Source organism: Medicago sativa, chromosome 8 (genome assembly GCF_051527215.1).
Source record: "Medicago sativa cultivar Bolivia chromosome 8, Bolivia_mono, whole genome shotgun sequence".
NCBI classification, from domain to species: Eukaryota; Viridiplantae; Streptophyta; class Magnoliopsida; order Fabales; family Fabaceae; genus Medicago; species Medicago sativa.
The window spans coordinates 90534592-90553462 of record NC_140756.1 but is presented as its reverse complement, the minus strand read 5'-3'; the positions used below and the strand labels follow the sequence as shown (position 1 = coordinate 90553462).

General features: G+C 33.4%; 3 protein-coding genes across 3 annotated transcripts; all 3 read left to right on the top strand.

Annotated features, from left to right (window-relative positions):
* Nucleotides 1-1571: 1571 nt before the first annotated feature.
* Nucleotides 1572-3153, top strand: LOC146903159 (CASP-like protein 2C1). The gene is made up of 3 exons (XM_085734296.1): nt 1572-2028; nt 2124-2268; nt 2743-3153. Exons 1-3 carry the CDS (start codon nt 1871-1873, stop codon nt 2992-2994), a joined length of 555 nt encoding a protein of 184 aa, XP_085590422.1. The 5' UTR covers nt 1572-1870; the 3' UTR covers nt 2995-3153.
* Nucleotides 3154-10791: 7638 nt separating this feature from the next.
* Nucleotides 10792-12770, top strand: LOC146903158 (uncharacterized). The gene is made up of 3 exons (XM_085731835.1): nt 10792-10929; nt 11417-11780; nt 11866-12770. The coding sequence occupies exons 2-3, from the start codon at nt 11418-11420 to the stop codon at nt 12481-12483; spliced, it is 981 nt and encodes a 326-aa protein (XP_085587961.1). The 5' UTR covers nt 10792-10929; nt 11417; the 3' UTR covers nt 12484-12770.
* Nucleotides 10792-16485, top strand: LOC146903157 (uncharacterized). Its single transcript, XM_085731834.1, has 3 exons — nt 10792-10929; nt 14912-15661; nt 15734-16485. The coding sequence occupies exons 2-3, from the start codon at nt 14932-14934 to the stop codon at nt 16201-16203; spliced, it is 1200 nt and encodes a 399-aa protein (XP_085587960.1). The 5' UTR covers nt 10792-10929; nt 14912-14931; the 3' UTR covers nt 16204-16485.
* Nucleotides 16486-18871: the final 2386 nt, after the last annotated feature.

Here is an 18871-nt window from a genome sequence, read left to right as displayed (position 1 = left end):
GTAAGTAAGTACCTGCGAAGGGAAGGAAGAACCGATCCTCGAAGCTAAGAAGGTCGAAGGTGGCCAAATCAAAATGAAGAAGGAACCAGAAGAAGAGACTGCAAGGAGCGTGGCGAAAATGAAGGAAGAAACGACCTGGAAATGAGCTTTAAAAGGAAAGCAAAAGTCGCCTAGGGAAACGCGTCGGGCACAGTTCACCAGGCCAAGATTGAGACACGTGGCGATCATCGACGAACGGTGGAATACAGGAAGTTCGTGATCACACGAAAGGCGACCTAACGTAGTCGCCCAAAAGGAAGTCGCACGAACGGAACCGCCTATTCGGCGACGTCCTTTGGGCAATAAAGAGATGGGACCGCCGTACGTCACAAACCATCTCGCCTTGACCCAAGACTCAAGCTTGGGGGGCTATAGGATCCGCCATCACACAGCACGTACCCCCCCCCCCCCCCAGGGCCTGTTAAAGCATTCCACGACGTTCTTAGTACAGCACTCCGAGTCCAGGAAGCACGTCCACCCTTGGGTCCTCCAGAACCTCGGAAAACCGCCTAGGAAAAATCTTTTTCAGATAACCAGCTGCATGATAGGGTTTCGTGAAGACAAGCACTTCGCCTCGTCCTAAGACTTGTGCTTGGGGGGCTGTGAACCATCATCACATTCCAAAGGAGCTCAAACGACCCCCAGACAGACTTCCCGCATATCCTCATCACTTCGCCTTGTCCCAAGACTTGTGCTTGGGGGGCTGTGGACCGTCATAATCTTCCTAAGGGCCCTAAAGCCCTCCAGAAAAGGTCTTGGCGCCCCTCCAGAAGGGTTATTAAGCCTTGGCGCGCTCCCTTAAGGGCGCCGCCTCACAAAACTTCTAGAAGCCTCTAGAAACCGCCTGATAGCCCCAAAATACATAAATACCCCCGTTGCTTGGGAGCCAAGCAACCGAAACCCAAGCCCATAGCAGACTATAAATACTACTCTTGAGATCATTCTCAAGGCATCTAATCATCAGTCTAAACCCTAGAATCCTAGAATCCTTTACCGTACTTTTTTGCAAGTACAGACACATAACCAAGATCCTATTTTTTATAGTATAAAACAGATTTGATAATTAAACAACAAGATATATAGGGTATATTATACACAGTTTTATTATATATATATATATATATATATATATGTATTTTTGACTCAACACTTATATATTTATCTTGAGTAAAAAATTGTATATTTTTATAATTATACTATAGAGGTAATGTATCTTAAAAGAAATAAACATTAGTTTTACAATATCTACACAAATCTTTATGAATAAAAGACAAACTGGAAAAAATATTTTTCAATTAAAATAAAAACAATTAATCAAAAGTAATAAAAACAATTAGCTCTCACATCTCTACGCTACTTTCAGAGTAGTACATTCAATGAAACGTGTAAGCAATTAAACACCATTAATAGGGATTAGGTAGCTGTTGAGAATATTGATATATATCCACCATGACCTTTATGAATAAAAGACAAACTGGAAAAAATATTTTTCAATTAAAATAAAAACAATTAATCAAAAGTAATAAAAACAATTAGCTCTCACATCTCTACGCTACTTTCAGAGTAGTACATTCAATGAAACGTGTAAGCAATTAAACACCATTAATAGGGATTAGGTAGCTGTTGAGAATATTGATATATATCCACCATGACCATACCCGTGGATTAATTCTAACCAGTAGTGTGCTGTCACCCATTTTGGAGGCACTGTATATGCCATATCTTACATTCCATAAATGATCTCAAATTGGCACTGAAATTTAGAATACTAGACATTTTTAATTTTTTTGATAGGATATATAGGAACTAGACAATTTTCATCTCTGAAGAAATGGAATTCCGAATGGCTAGAGGAGAAGTTTTGCTAAGAGTTTCAGCAATATTGTTCTTAGTATCAACAGCTTGTATAGTTGCTTTTGATACTGAAACAAAGGTTGTAATATTAACGATTAAGAAGAAAGCTACTTACAAGGACTTGGATGCTCTCAAGTAAAGTTCTCCCTCTTTATTTGTTTGTTCTCTCACATTTTATGTTGAAATATATACCATGATCTTGAATTAGGAATTTTTGTATGTTTTTTTAGGATCTTGTTGTATGTGACATCTGCAGCTGCTGGGTATAACATGCTTCAATTATGCAAACACTCTTTCTCAGCTTGTCCTACAATACGGAATTTCAATGGTTCTTATTATATGCACATGGCTTGGATTAGTTTCTTATTAGATCAGGTAAATAAACTCTTTACTTATTTAGCTGAGAATACATATTACATATAATTATATACAATTATAGGTTGATCAAAGTATGCATATTAATTGAAGTAAGCTCAAATCCAATTAGGTACTCGAATCAAAATAAACTTGGTTATACTTATACATGATAATATAAGGTATCTCATTTCCTCTTCAAAAATTAGGTATCTCATATTCTTGACATAAAAAATTAAAATTGAATGACAGGGACCCAGTAGGAAGAAAAAGATAATCATTTTGTTTGGAGAGCTTAATTTTGATGCATTGTCAATATTAAAAGTTTTACGCTCTCAACAAATCACAATCAATCATATGCATAACTCTTAAAGTAGTTAGGATTAAAGTCAATATTTGTAATGATCTTTTGATTAAGATTGATACTTAACAGTGCATATGAATTAAATCCTTGATTGAAATAATCATTTGGCAAATCTTGGTTTTTAATAACAGATTGTTGTGTACTTGACATTCGCCACAAACACTTCAGCATTTGAAGCCTGTCTTTTTGCACTTACTGGATCAGAAGCATTCCAGTGGATGAAGGTATGCAACAAATTCACCAGATTCTGCTACCAAATTGGAGGGGCATTATTATGCTGCTATATAGCATCCATTTTAATGGCTATGATATCAACTATCTCAGCTTACAAAGTTTTAAGAATGTACTCTCCAAAGAGGTTCTTGCGTTTGAAGGGAAAATGATCAATTACTTTTCAATGCATAATTGAAATTAGTGATTGCATATGTGTGAAATTTACCACAGGAAGTAAAAAATGAAAAAAATGAAATGAACGTGTGCAAGACGGATAGGTACACATGGTTGCATTTATTGTTGGTTCCTAATATTGTTTGAATTTGTCACTTCTCCTTTTTTTTTTAATTTGTACAAAAGTATTATTTGAACATTCAATTTAATTAATGCAAGTTTTTTTTTTTTTAAGGAAATTAATGCAAGTTTTGTTTTCTCTGTTGAATAAAAACAAGAAAACTGCTCCTCTCCTTAGAGTTAACATCTGCACGACATTTTTCAGTTAGAATTGACTCTCTTTGACGTTTTTAAGACTGGTTCAAACATTTTTTAAGTCGTTTCAACCGATCTTGAAAGGGTCAGCGGGATTTAAATCTAGCTTAAAAATATTGAGCGAGAGTTAACTCTAGCTGAGTTAAAGAAATAAGTAATTGGATACTAAAAAAAAATAATAATAAGTAATTTTAAAAGGGAGAAGAGTAATTTTCTAAAGATAACTGAATTACCTAAAAGATCCAGTCCAGGCCCAATTGATCCTAGGTTAGAGAGAAATAAATATGTCAGAAAAGGGATACATCTTCTAACGAGACCCCTTCTTGATGAGTCAAAGCATGAAAGCATATTTACCAAAAGAGTGGGTCAAATTGTATGTTTGTCATACTATTTCTAATCGTGTTTCAAACTGGATTAAGGATCTTATTTTGAATAAGATGCAATGAGTAATTTTTTTTTTAGGGAAAGATGCAATGAGTAATTTTCCTTCAATTTTTTTTGAACAAAAACTTTTATTAATTAAGCAACAAAAAGTATAAGTGGTATTAGACTCATCAATGTGATCCTTAAAAAAAAAAAAAAACTAATGAATATAGATACAAAACTTTTTTTTTCCTTTGCAAACCTAAAACCCCCATATCACAGTCCAACTCGAGAATAAAATCCACCACGCAGAAGTCCTTTTGTAAAACGTAACCCTAAAATTGTACCATGGATTATGCTATTAGCGCATCAAAGATGAGAGGAAGTTGTCAGAACTAAGCATCAGTGAAGCATCCTTTTGAGTCTCTAATGACGCAATCGAAGACCCTGATCATTGGAGGAATTGTTGCATCAACAGTTATCTGGTATTGTCATTGGGAGGAGGCAACCATCAAAACTAAATTACAACGATCAGGTGTCGAAGTAGAAGACAATGAAGGAGGCGATTGGGCTTTTGCTGCATCTCTGGATAGCTACTCAGATAGCTCATGACCTTCATCATGGATCTCTTAATAGATATTTGCTTCCACTCAAACAATGTTGATTTTTAGCCCACCGTATGCTATAAATAATAGTAGAGATAATGTCTCCTTAAAAAAAAGAGTACATGTTAAAGAACAACGAATATATCTCAATATCTGGGAAAGGTGCTTGTAAAATGATATCCTCAATCTAATTTCAAAAACTAGACTGAATCTCCTTTTGTTTGATACGTAGAGAGAAAAACCAAATATATTTTGCCCACCAACAGTTTTTAAAAACATGATCTAAATCCTTCAAAATAACATGATCTACATTTTTCGCTTTTGAATTGCACCTAGGACATATTAAAGAACAATGAATACCTCTCTTTATGAGGTTATGGATTATTTTTAGCGGGCACGGAGGTGTTATATATACGCCAAAACATATGATTGTGTTTTGTTTGTGTAGAATATAAGGAGTAAAATTGAGATTTAGGGTTTGCTTGCGAGATGAATTTTGGAGGACAAATTATAATATGAAATATATATATATATATATATATATATATATATCCCTCCAAAAAATAACATATTGTGAGGTATATAGCCCTCCAAAACCCTCCAAAAACCAAGAGAAATTGTGAGGTATGAGTGTTAAGGATTGAGGTAGTAGATTTTTAAACTTTCGTTTTGCACCCATATGTTCTTTCTTGAAAATTGCTTTTCTGACATAGAATACTTCTTATTGACACAAGTAAATGACCAAATTACCCCAGCGGTAGTTAACTATCGTTGGTTAAAGCGCCGGTAGTTAACTGCCGCTGGACTCAGCGGTACCGCTGGAAAATTGCTTTTGTTTACTGTTCCACTTGTTTCTGCCACTTTTCCTACCTTCTTTGTTAAAAATAAATACTATTAATTGAAAAACTGAAACTTAAAAACTGAAACGTTTTAGTCATTTGAAATCTCTGTAGCCCAACTCTTTTTCTACCTTCTTTGTATGATTCTCCTCTCATAGAAAACGAAATTAAGAAGAAAAGGAAAAACACATGGCCAGATGCTTAGAAACGATTCGTTTTGGAAGAAAAACAGGGGAACGGCTTAACATGGTAGATGCACATGGTAGATGTTAGCTTCAACTATGAAATGTTTAACCTGATTATACGTCTGATTTAAGTGACTGGATAAAAAAAAAACATTTTAGACGTTTATCATTTATAAACTATTTTAATGTTATTCTAGAAAGCGTGGAAGCATATACCGAATATAATTTTCTTTTTCTTTTATTCAATAATCTAAATTTTCTTTTTCTTTTATTCAATAATCTAGGAACTTCAGAGTGATTACTACAATTTATTACCTGATTGCAATGCATATAATAATATAGTATGTTTCTCAACTAGTATGTAAGGTGAAGTTTGTCGATTCAATTAAAAATAAGTAAAATTTGTGTAGGTAGTTACTAATATAATTGATAGAAGAACTGTAGAACAGAAGAAGCACAGTCAGCAGTGTAGAGACGGACTAAGGAAAACTATTGACGAAATCATTAAGAGTAATTTAGAGGGTTGTTGAACAATTTAGATGATATACCTCAAATCAAGCTTATTCGTTTTCGTTTTCAGCTGTTGATGAGAACTTATACGAGATTTTTGTTCTGTTATGGAAAGCATTTTGGTGGCAGAAACAAGTAAACAAAAGCAATTTTCCAACGGTAGCTAACTACAGCTGAGTCCAGCGGCAGTTAACTACCGGCGCTTTAACCAACGGTAGTTAACTACTGTTGGGGGTAATTTGGTCATTTACTTGTGTCAATAGGAAGTATTCTATGTCAAAAAAGCAATTTTCTTCTTTCTTTAGCTTACATTGATGGGCCCTAATGTTTGTTTGATATACAGGATTTGGATTCTCTCCATTGAAATTTTTTTCAAGTTTTCTCCATTGAAATCTCAACCATCAAATATGAGAGAGAAAATGAGTGTTAAATTATAAAGAAAAGTGGTTAGTGGGTTTTAATGGTGAAGATTAAAAATGGAGAAAACTTGAGAAATTTTTTAATGGGGAGGATCCAAATCCTGATATACATTGAAGAGATAGTTTCAACACTTTTTTTTTTAATTTCCTGGTTTCTGTTTTTAGAAAGTGTACAACAAGAACGACAATCAACCCCTAAAAAACAACAATCAAAGTATCACTAAGATCAACTATCACGACGAAAAAAATTAAATGATAATTTTTTTTTATCTAATGTGATCACATTTTCCTGATCACTCCTCAGCCTCATCGTCAATTCCATCTTCTCCCGTCACTCAACATACACTCACATACTCAAATGCTTAAATAACCAACTCATTCAACATTTTTATTAATAACACAAACACATAATCATCTATTGAAGTTGAATTGGAGCACCACAATATTGTGAAGGTTTCGATCTATCGAAAGTGTATATGTGTTAGGTACCCTTATGCTACGAGCTAGCTTTAGGAGTAAAACCTAACCTCATTTAATATGCTATCCAAGACAGATTAAGGATGACTGTTGAAATTGGACATACGAACCATGCTAAACATGAGGGTTGATAGTGATTAGTGAAGTTGCACTAGAGTCACACATTGCTAAGGTTGGTAGCTGTTTAATGTATATTTGATTACCATTATCCTTTGAGCTATCTTTGAGAAGTGGGATTCAAATCCATTTAATATCATCAATTACTTCATGATTGAATTCAACTAACTTCGGGTTAATACATATAGAGAATCTACTTGGTACGTCACAATTGAAGAGTTTCACATGGTGACTTAATATTCAACAAAAATGTTTCGTTGATTGATAACTCTTCACATATGTAGGTTTTCAACGTCTTAATTTTGAGGTGGTTATTTGTGTTAAGCTATCATAGGTTTTAGTTAAACTTAGAATCATTTGAATAAAATTGTGGTCTTGTAATTCTTTATTCAATTCGGTATTAACTTCATGCGTTTAACTAAGTGGATTGATCGTGAGAAGTGGAAGACGTTCCTACGGAAATCACTGAATAAGTCATTGATGTATAACCTAATGATAGAAGCATGTCAAACTACACTTGAAAAACTCTAATTCTGTCTAATCACACCTTCAAATTGTAAGCGACAATCCAAGCATAATTAACGTAAGGATGAAGCATCCATTTAATCAAAAAACACGACTATGATGGAAAGGAAATCAAGTCTTCTAGGAAACGGAATTAGGGGAAAGGAAAACACAAATTTCGAAAAAGAGGAACATAATCTAGAATATATCTTCACATGAAGAAACATCCATACAGATTCAACCAAACTAAACGAAAATGACATACTAATTAATAAATAAGTAAATAAATAAACTAAATTAAAGTGGAATCACTTTGACATGTAATATGCATGGTCTTATTTCTTGTTGGATACATCATTTCTTTGTTCCATCACCACACTAGCTAGTAAAAAGCAAATTAAAGGGATATGATTTATAACCTTTTAGTGTCCATTACGTGTTAAATTCTTTGGTTATTGTTTCACTGAACATGATTCATGAGTTAGTTTGACTAGGAAAAACATCTAAAAAGATTGAAACCATTAATATGTTTGTAGAAACGAAAACACTATCCCAAACAATTTAGATTCCTTAGTATTTTTTATTTCAGTTCAATTTTAATAATTTCTGTTTTATTTTATGTTTTGTATTTTCGGTTCATTGGAGTTTCCTTAATAACTAAAAACTTCAGTTGTAACGAATAGAGACAAATTATTCATTCAATAAATTTTTAGAGAGGTTTTCTCAATTTCTGGTGGATTCCAGAACTCCATTTTCACAGGTTTGACGCTTGCAAACTTGTTTTTTTACTCTATCTAGGTTTAGCGCTTGCTAAGCTACGCTTCCGATTGCGTCACACGCCGACTTGCAAATTGAACAGAAAATTTAGATTAGAGATCATCTAATCAAGTGATTGAACTCAAATGGTTAATAAACCTGTTAAAAGATGAATTGTTTTAGAAGAATTTGAGTTGAAAGCCTCATCAAAATAATCACCATCGGAATTTATTTACCTTCTGCCCTTCCACCAAAATCCAAAGGGTTAAGAGGGATTCAGACCTTAGTTGGCAAATAGAAACATAAAATTTGAAAGAGTGAACTAGTTAGGCAACTCTTTAATTCCTTCTCAATGTAACCCAGTTGGGTTGGTCTAGTGGTGTTGGTTTGGGACTTTGGAGTGTGATCTTTCTCAAAGTTTCAGATTTGATTCTATCCAGTGGCAATTTAGATGTGCTAGTTTAACTTCTTAAAAAAATCCTAGCTTGTGACTATTTTACCCTAAAATTGAAGTATAAACTTTAAAACCCTACTCCTTTTTTCTTCTTCCCATCCTATAATAATTGCTACATTTGTAAAATAAATGATCTCAAAAAGAGTATCATAATTAGTTTCCAATAATATAACACTAATTACTTTTTCTTAATTGTATCATCTAATTAATGATGTTTCTAGTTAATAATGTGAGCAGCATTATGAAGTTACTCCATCCGATCCTTATTATAAGAAAAAAAAATTTAAAAAAATGGTCCTATTTTTAAGAAAATGTAACAACTTTTAAAAACACGATAAAGACCTTATACAACACTTGAAGCAATAACTCACATGTTACTAAGAGATGGCTCGTGAGAGAGACCACAAAGGACGCAATTTGCATGATCAACCTCGACGACAGAGGAAAGGTTGTTACATTTAATGTTAGAGTTCGATAGCTTTTCCATCGTGGTGGCTTAGCTGCTAGAGTTTCATACGTTAAACATACTGAAAACTAACCCAAACGATTATCAAACCAAGATTAATTAACCTCCCTAAGGGTTAGAGACACACCAACAATTATATTCACAAGGTCCCCTAGAAATTGTCCTTCCCAAACAAAAAGAGGCTTTCTTCATGTAAGCAACCAAATTCAGTTCTCACCTTCTAACCAACCTGAAAGACGATTTGATAAGTTCTGCGACGAATTCTCTCTGGGTTTTTCTTTTCACAATCCCCAAAATAGATTTAGTTGTAAAATAAATAGTAGTAGTAAAAATGAATGTGCAAAAATACATTATTTTGTGATTATTATTTGAAAATGGTTCTAAATGCCCACAATGTTAAGTCGAACAATGGCCATCTTAGCTGTATTTAAGATTGAGATAATCCATAAACTCTCTCTATTTCTTCCATTTGGGGAGATATAGACAAAAAAAAAAATTGAAAAAAAATTAAAATAATTAATGATAGTGGGACCCACTTAGTGGTAGGATCCACTATCAATTTTATGTGTTCATCTCTCTCCAAATTGAAAGCTTTATGAAATGGGTCTCGTTCAAAATCTTCTAAAAAATGTAATAAATGAAAAAATATCTTAGCCTTTGTCAGAAACAACTACTGTAATGATAAAATCGGATAGTTTTCATCCCCATCTTTTCTTATCTCTCCTTTTATCTCTCCTTTTATACATATTTTATTTTTGTTTGTGTTACTGAAATTTTGAACTTTTGATGAAATTAATATATGCCTCTTATGAATTTTAAATTATAATATTTAAATATTAACATTTTAATATTTCAATTTATTTTAATTATAATATTTTAATTATAACATTTTGAGCAAGATCTCCCCTGCCATTGCCACCAATCCCAAATAATTTATTTCTGTTTTAAGAATGAGAGATAGAACTTATCAATAATAAAAGAATGAGAGATAGAATATTTGGATGCTATTAAGGATCAAATTTAATAGACCAATCCTACCTCTAAAATTTACATACTCACTCTTCGAAGATCCAAGTATTTTCTCTAGTGAGGTTAAAAGAAGCTCTCATATACTTGCCTTTCAATGATTGACCTATGTTGAAAGTTAAGGAGTAGAGTGATAAGAAGAAGCGAGTATATGTTTTCACTTTAACATAATGCCAATAATTATCAACAATATTAATATTGACCGTTTAAAAAAATTCTTAACACACCAAATACAGAGATACTAATAATTAAACATTCTAATTTAATAGATAAATACACGACCAATTAATTATATTATCAGATATCAATATCTTAATAGGACATATTGAAAAAGAAATTTGCCGTAGGAAGTGATTTAGTGCGTGTTTGGTTACACGGTGGAGAAGAGAAAACGTGCTTCCATATGTTCAAAAGCACTTTCAGGATGTTTGGCTCTCCATCACCCTTCTGCCGCCGCCTTGCGTTTGACAACTTGAAATCAATTTTGAAAGAAGCTGCTATTCCTAGCTTCTACAAATCGATTTCCTACCTCAGGTTTGGGTTCTCCTAATTTTCTCTTTTTTGCCCTTTCCTTCACCTGCCATAAATCCATGTTGATTTGCAAATCTTTTTTAACATTGAATACAAAGCTGTTTTTTCACCTGTATAATAACTCATGCTTATCTTAATTTTACTAATCTCTTGTCAAACATTGAAGACAAAGCTGATTCTTCACCTAAATCTTAAATTTATTAAACTCTATCCATTATTTTGACAGATCAAACCAACTTTCACCTACTTGAAAACTTCTTTATATATGTTGGCTCTTCTCCCACTCTGTTATTCCATCGCACACTTAAGAAAAGGAAGGAAAATAACCAAAGTTCCATATAGCAGCAGTGTAGGATACTTCAAGGTAAGCTCAAATTTTCCTCGTGTCCATTAATTCAGTTATGAACACAGTGCATTTGATGTGTTTGATAAAATGCCTAAATAAAGAACTATTGTTATTCTTTGTTTTCATTGACCTTAGTTGTGATTGCTTCTTTGTTTTGATTGAAATATTAATGATATTTTGAAAATAGCTTCTCTGATTTTCATCAAATGATAGTGATATTGATGAATGCTATTTTCATTACATGAATGCTTTATATTTACTCTTAACAGGTTTTTTATTAAATGCTATCTGTCTTTGTTCATTTGAAACAAAATAAAGTTATTTTGTAACCACTTGTTCATTTGAAACAAAATAAAGTTTGTTGCCTATTGATGAATGCTATCTGTCTTTGTTTTGCTAGTTACTTGGATCAGTTTTTGGTTAAGTTTTGCTAGTATTTTGGTTAAGTGGTTATTTGAATATAGGTTTGATTCAAATAGATTTATATTTAACCTTGTTTACATAGAATGGTGAATACCAAGAAAAATGTTGTGGGTTCCTCCTCACCTAGTGATGGGGGGCAGAAAACAAAAGCTATTTGGGATTATAAGTCAACTGAAAACTTTGTGAAAGCATGTTTGGAGCAAGTCTCCAAGGGAGAACGTGTTGGTACGAGCTTTTCAAAAAAAGGGTGGACAAATATTAGGGTCCGATTTCATAATTTAACCGGACTGAAGTATGAGAAGGCTCAACTAAAGAATAGGTATGACAGTCTGAGAAAGGATTGGAGAGCATGGTATAACTTATTTGGGAGAGAAACTGGATTAGGGTGGGATCCTGTGAACAACACTGTTGTAGGACCTGATGAGTGGTGGGAGACCAAACAACTGGTATGTAATACAAAAAATTGTTATTTCGTAAGCCTTAGATATGTATACTCGTGTTTCTTATATGATGTGAGTTATGAAAATGCAGGAAAACCCTCTTTATGAAAAATTTAGGAACAAGGGGCTTCCATTCGCCAATGAGTTAACCACACTTTTCAAGGATGTAGTGGCTAATGGAGAGTACACTTGGGCACCATCATGTGGGGTATTGCCATCTGTGTTTGAAAATGATGATAATGATGATGATGATGAGGCAGTGGCTGTAGAAGGATCTGGCGATAGCGAGGATGCAAGTGTTGGAGCAACAACTGAATTTGGAAATATTGGGTTGAATTCTTCACAAAAAACTGATGGTCAAAAGAGTGGTGAGAAGAGGAAAAGAGCTGTTAGAGCAGACAAGCCAAGTAAGAAAAAAGCAAGTGCATCATCAAAGATAGCTGAAGCTGTTAGTTTAATTGCAGAGACATGTCGTTCTCGCAATGATGCTGCGGGTAATGCATCTATTGGTGAAGTGATGGCTGAGCTTCACACCATGGATGAAGTCTCAAATGATCTTTATTTGCATGCTCAGTGTTGCAACTTGCTGATGTTTAAGCCTGCAAGGGAGATGTTTATTTCCCTACGAGGTTCAGAGGAGAAGAGGTTGAATTGGCTTAAGCATACAATTGATAACCCACTGCCGTTCATGACTAACCTGTGTGACTAGGATGTAATGGGAATTAAGCTAGGAAGTACTATGAATTAAGAAGTAATCTACGAAGTACTAGTAACTATGAAGTACTGTTATGTTTAGTCTTTAATGTTGTCATGTTCTGTTGTCTTTAAATTAAGAAATAATCTAGGAAGTACTAGTAACTATGAAGTACTGTTATGTTTTTCCTTTCAATTAGTAAGTAATCTAAGAAGTGGTAGTAACTATGAAGTACTCTTATGAAGTACTAGTAACTTATGTAATGTTTATATCCCTTAATGAAGACTTATGTTGTGTGATAATTATGCTTGTATTTTTGGTTCACTTATGTTGTCCTGATCATAGTTATTTGCAATGTTGTTATGATGTCTGCACTATATTCTGCACTATATTTGTCACTATATTCTGCACTATATTTGTTTTAGGTTGCAGTTATTTGCAATGTATAGTCATGCAAAAATAAGATCATAATAAATTGAATAGGTACATAAGTTTCTGCATAAGTTACTAGCAACTGCATAAGTTATTTGTTACTGCATAAGTTATTATTTACTAGCAAGTAATTGTTACTATAAAATAAGATCATAATAAATTTCTGCATAAGTTACTAGCAACTGCATAAGTTATTTGTTTTAGGTTGCAGTTTTCATCCTTATTGTATAGTCTAACACAATAATTGAATAAGTTCATTGTATAGTCTTGTCGATTTGTCTGTGTCCGGAGTTCGTGTCTGAGTCTGCGCTTCATAGGTCTAACACAATAATTGAAACCATCCAACTTCGTATTCGAGCGTCGAAGAATACAAAATGATATTAACTTGTAATTTGATAGAGCCTTGAATACTGAGGAATGTGGATTGGGATCAACATGGTCGGGACAAATTTGTTTTAGATGGTTTACTCTCGCCAGAAGCAGAAAAATACACGTGGAATTTTGTTAGGATAGAAGCTAAACTGGCAGGTCATTATGCCCAGGGAGCGTGTTTGTGAGGGAGTGGATGAGGTCATTATGATTCAGTTTGTCATTTGGTTAGTTGTAACACAGAATTTCATTCTCTATTTTTCTTGAGTTTCCATCATGGTTGGTTGGAGTTCTAAAAGACTCGGGCTCCTTAAACATTTTGTCAGGAGTTACATTTTTGTCTCTTGCATATGGAGATAATTTGCTTGGGAGGGGAGAGCCCACCTTGTTTCTTAAATAGGTTTTTTTGACATAGTTTCGTAATGAATCGTGCTGAAGTGCTAGATATCTTAACCACTCTAACCAAACTCAAGGTGATTGTATAAACCATAAAAGGATTTTTGCGACCTACAAAAAAACCTAACTTCCTCCAAGCAACAACTTTAGGTGGTTTCTCCATATAGATCTTCTCCTTTTAAGTCCACCTTTTGCTTCAATTATTGCTCACACTGAGTTATGAATTATTCACTAAGTATTCAAAATGTGGCAATTTTATTGCTTTTTGTGTCAGTTATTTAGAGAAAAAGTGATTACTCTTGGATTCCTCGCTTTAGTTGTTTATGTTTTGTGAATTATTCGTTGTTACCTAAGGGCAAAATTTTTCTCATTCGTTATTAATCTCATTGCAGGGTTCCTACACCAGTTGCTATCATCCTTAGTGCAGCTGTGTTTGCCCTTGCTCATCTCACTCCTGGTGAATTTCCCCAGTTGTTTGTTCTAGGTATTGTCTTTGTTTTTTGAAGGAAGGTAGTATGTTAATAAATACATGAAATAAAGTAAAAACATGATCTTATGAAATGGCAATAAACAAGTTTCATATATAATTTTCGGGTAGATGTTGATTAAGGGGGATAGGATAAAACAAGGGAAAATATGCAAGGCCTAATTTACTTTCTGAAATATTTTACAAAACATATCTTAGTTTTTTTTTTCTCCTTCTTTCGGGTTTGAACCTAGGTCCTCCAACTGCAACTCCTTATCCCTTACTTAGCTCAAACCAGTTGCATCCCCCCCCCCCCCCCCCCCCCCCCCCAAACATATGGAGATAATTTACTTGCTAGTAAATTTATTATGATCTTATTGTATAGTCATGCTAAAACAAGACTATTCAATTACTTGCTAGTAAATTTCTGCACTTGCTAGTAACTTATGCAGAAATGTATAGTTACAAAGATAAGATCATAATAAAAAACACAGAAGAATGAAAACTAACATGTGGGTTGCACTTGGTAGTTTGCTGCAAAATGCAATACATAAGAGTTACTTTGCTAGTAAACTTATTTACATTGCTAGTACCTTCTGAATATACACAATAAAGACACATATGTCAAATAAGATGCAAAAACAATGCAGACAAGTATAGGTAATCCGAGTAAAAATACAATAGATGGCTGACAGGATAATTAATTTCTTCTACAAAGCTCCTGCTATAGTAAATTAACTTTTTTTTTTATTTTTCTTACTAATTGTTTACCTTTGACAGTAGCAAAATCTCATTGCAAAATGAACTATTGGAATGAAGAATCAAATGAAGACGATGATTTTTTTAAACAAGCTTCTTTAGTGGCTGCATTGATGGGTGAGTATGGCGTGAAACATTTATGTAAAGAGCCATGTAGAACTAGTGAGCTAACAGGGCATGCATGGGTGAAAGAAGTGTTACAAGGGAATCCAACTCGTTGTTATGAGATGTTTCGAATGGAAAAACCTATTTTTCATAAACTTTGCACTAAATTAGTTGATCATGGTTTAAAGCCCACTAATCACATAGGGGTAGAAGAGATGGTTGCAATGTTCTTACTTGTTGTTGGACATGGAGTGGGTAATAGAATGATTCAAGAAAGGTTCCAACACTCAGGAGAAACTATGAGTAGACGTTTTCATGATGTGTTAGTTGCTTGCTTGAGTTTGTCCATCGAATATATAAAGCCTCAAGATCCTTTGTTCCGTGATAGTCATGCAAAAATTCAAAGTGATCCACGATATTGGCCATTTTTTAAGAATGCCATAGGAGCAATCGATGGTACACATATTCCCTGTGTGGTTAGTGCCAGTGACCAAACTAGATTTATTGGACGAAAGGGATATCCGACACAAAATGTAATGGCTGTATGTGATTGGAACATGTGCTTCACTTTTGTTTTAGCTGGATGGGAAGGTACTGCCCATGATGCTCGTGTTTTTGACCATGCTCTCACAAATGCAAATCTAAATTATCCACATCCTCCTCCAGGTATTAATATTATCCTTTACAACTTATTTATTAGTATTATTCTTTACAATTTATAATTTAATTTATTTTTAGGTATGTATTATTTGGTGGATGCCGGTTATCCAACACCGATGGGGTATCTTGGTCCATACAGATGTGAACGTTATCACCTCCCTGATTTTCGGCGTTCCCAGGGGTTTGAAAATAACAACGAGGTATTCAATTATTATCACTCAAGTTTAAGGTGCACAATAGAAAGAACTTTTGGTGTATGGAAGAATAGATTTGCAATTCTACGACGCATGCCTAAATTCACAATTAAGACACAAGTTGAAGTCGTTGTTGCAACAATGGCTATACATAACTTTATTAGAAGGAATGCTGATATGGACGTCGATTTCAATCGGTATGAGGATGAAGACATAACCCTTGATCATGATGATTATCGTAGACCAGTTAATTTGGATTCATCTCAAAATTTAAATATAGCTTCCTCATCTGAGATGAATCACGTTCGAAACTCGGTTCGAGATCAAATTATAGAGTTCAAGAAAAATCATTAGTATTGTAGTAATGTTTAAGGAGGAGCACCCTGAATGGGAAATACCCTCTCTGCAACTCATCAACCAAACACTTAGTTATGCTAGGGAGTTGGAGAGGATTGTCTGAAAAGAAATGGATGCAATGGATTTTGTGTTTTCCAAGATTGCTAATACTGTCTAATGAAATTGTTTAGTTTTGGTTCAATGTGGAACTGTAAAATGATATTTTGTTCATCTAGGTGCTGTATTGTTCCTTAGTATACCCTTTTCTTTCTTCTTTACGGTGCTCAAAATCATTATATACTTGTGTTGACTACTATATCGAAAGAATTGGACAATTGCTGAATTTCAAATCCATTGGAAGGTTCATATTCAAAAAAAATTATATATATTCCCTACATGTATTTTTATTTGAATATTGTTTGATTAACAATTATATTAATCTAGTAATTTTTTTTTTGAAATACTAGTAATTTTATTGTCAATTAATCAAAAATAAATGAAGGATGAAAAAAAACAAATAAATGTAAAATTTGATATATATGCACACTCACTCACATTCACATTTTAAAGCCCATTTTGGTCTTTTACACATTTAAAAGCAATTCTGACTCAAAACATCCCAACAACATTTTTCATACAAATCACTTTTGTTTTGAAGGTATCCAAACATAAATCACTTTACATTCAACTCACTTTTAACCAAAATCAATTCTACAAAATCAATTTTTTCCACCGCACAACCAAACACACGCTTAAAAAGGCTAAAGTCCACAACGCACTTCAAGACGTAGCTTAACTGGAATAAGAAAGAGACTGAATTTGTTTCTTGATTTAAGGTAAACCGGGAAAAAAGAGATGTCTATCGCAAATTCGGTTTCTACCTTAAACAATGAAATGAAGATAAGTGTGATTGATTAAGCAAGGACCAAGTCGAGGACGCAAAGGACTCATAGTCAAGTAGTATTATTTATCTTTATGGACCACAAAATAGATTACTAGATAGTAATGATGAATTATTATGTGCTACTTAGGGGCATGAACTGATGGATTGCAACCTTAAAGAGGAACCTAACATACCCCCCTCGCTGAACTCTATAAACTCTTGAAATTATGGCCGACCATATCAACCCACATTCAGATTTTTAAAGTACATGACAAAAATCCCTGTTAGGGTATACTGTTGTTCACTTTAAAATTCGCTTGATAAAAATTGAATCATTTCAAAACTCAAGTCAAATTCGTCACAATTTTTTGTACTTAAATTCGAATTTTCTTTCAAGTTCTGTACATTCCAAAATATCGAAGTACTCTACCTTTACATTTTAAATTTAAGATCAAATGCATCATGGAGTCTTTAAGTTTAATGTTTGTACTATATTAGTTCTTTTAGTTTTTTAGTTATAAAATTAGCCATTTATGTCGGTAAAAGTGAACACGTAGTCTTTAAGTTATAAAATAGGGACGTTTAAAACAGGTACAAATCTATCACTCTCAAAACTATGGTTCATAGATGTATTATTATATCTTGATTTAAAACAAAATCGATTTATTACTTAATTTATAATGTTATTGACAATGACAAAAGCAGGGGTGACAAAGGATGGCCATGACCATCTCAAATTTTATCCCTTTTCTCTATACACCTAAATTGCTTATGAATAATATCTCTAATCGGTGTACAAGAATTAATTGACGTGAGTAGGAACCCGATATTAGGCTTCTTACCGCAAAACCAAACATGTTATAGATAGACCAGTTGGTAGGGACAATGCATAATTAATATATGCAAGGTTCGGGGTTCAAACTCCGGCCACCGTCAAAAAAAGACAGTTTATGCATATTTGTTCGGGGTTCAAACCCCGGCCACCATAAAAAAAAGACAGTTTATGCATATTTGTAATGTTTTTGTTAATTTTTTGTTGCAATGTGTAAGTATTCTATGTCAATAAAAAATTAAAGTCTTTTTTTCATACATAATTACTTATCTTTATATTTTGTTAACAATTTATTTTTTTGTAGTATATAAATCGGCCCCCTTTAAATATTGTTTCTTGCTTTGACACTTATTGTTGACAAAATATTTTTTTGTCAAATAATTTAGTGGCTAGAATTCACCTTTTATGATGAATAATTAAGTAGGGTGTATGTGGTTAAGGATATAACAATGCATTGTTCATGCTAACTTGACAATGTTCACGGGGACTTTGTTGACGAAATATCTATTGGGAAGCAATTAATAGAATATGTATATAAGCAAACATGTTTGGTGAGTTTATTTTGAGACTTATTTTATCTTTTTGAATTTACTTTGATTGTTCGATTTATTTTATGATTTGGTCTATATTGCAGATTTGTTTTAAGTTGGAGGATTTTTTTTTTTTTTATTTTGTTATAAAGTATGATGTTGAATTCGACAATTTGCTAATTATCTTGTTTCACAACAAATTAAGTTGCTACATATTCTTTTATATTTTTTTATGATAAAAGCAACGTAGGTTTTTGTAACGACTAAGTTGTAAAAAAATGCATTAAAATAATTTGATTTTTTCTCTAAAAAAACTGTTTTGTTTGGCGGGTCGGCCTGCCAACTAGTTAGTCCGTCACTAAACATGGCATAGTGAGATTTTAGACTATATCATCTAATTTGACTCGATTCGTTTTGTCTCGTTTTAAACGGGTTTAGACG

Excerpts from the sequence above, each read along its gene's own strand:
- LOC146903159 (XM_085734296.1), top strand. The coding sequence starts at position 1,871 with ATGGAATTCCGAATGGCTAGAGGAGAAGTTTTGCTAAGAGTTTCAGCA. Across the intron at positions 2,029-2,123 it reads AAGGACTTGGATGCTCTCAA|GATCTTGTTGTATGTGACAT; the intron begins GTAAAGTTCTCC and ends ATGTTTTTTTAG. Across the intron at positions 2,269-2,742 it reads TTAGTTTCTTATTAGATCAG|ATTGTTGTGTACTTGACATT; the intron begins GTAAATAAACTC and ends TTTTAATAACAG.
- LOC146903158 (XM_085731835.1), top strand. The coding sequence starts at position 11,418 with ATGGTGAATACCAAGAAAAATGTTGTGGGTTCCTCCTCACCTAGTGAT. Across the intron at positions 11,781-11,865 it reads GGTGGGAGACCAAACAACTG|GAAAACCCTCTTTATGAAAA; the intron begins GTATGTAATACA and ends ATGAAAATGCAG.
- LOC146903157 (XM_085731834.1), top strand. The coding sequence starts at position 14,932 with ATGAACTATTGGAATGAAGAATCAAATGAAGACGATGATTTTTTTAAA. Across the intron at positions 15,662-15,733 it reads TTATCCACATCCTCCTCCAG|GTATGTATTATTTGGTGGAT; the intron begins GTATTAATATTA and ends ATTTATTTTTAG.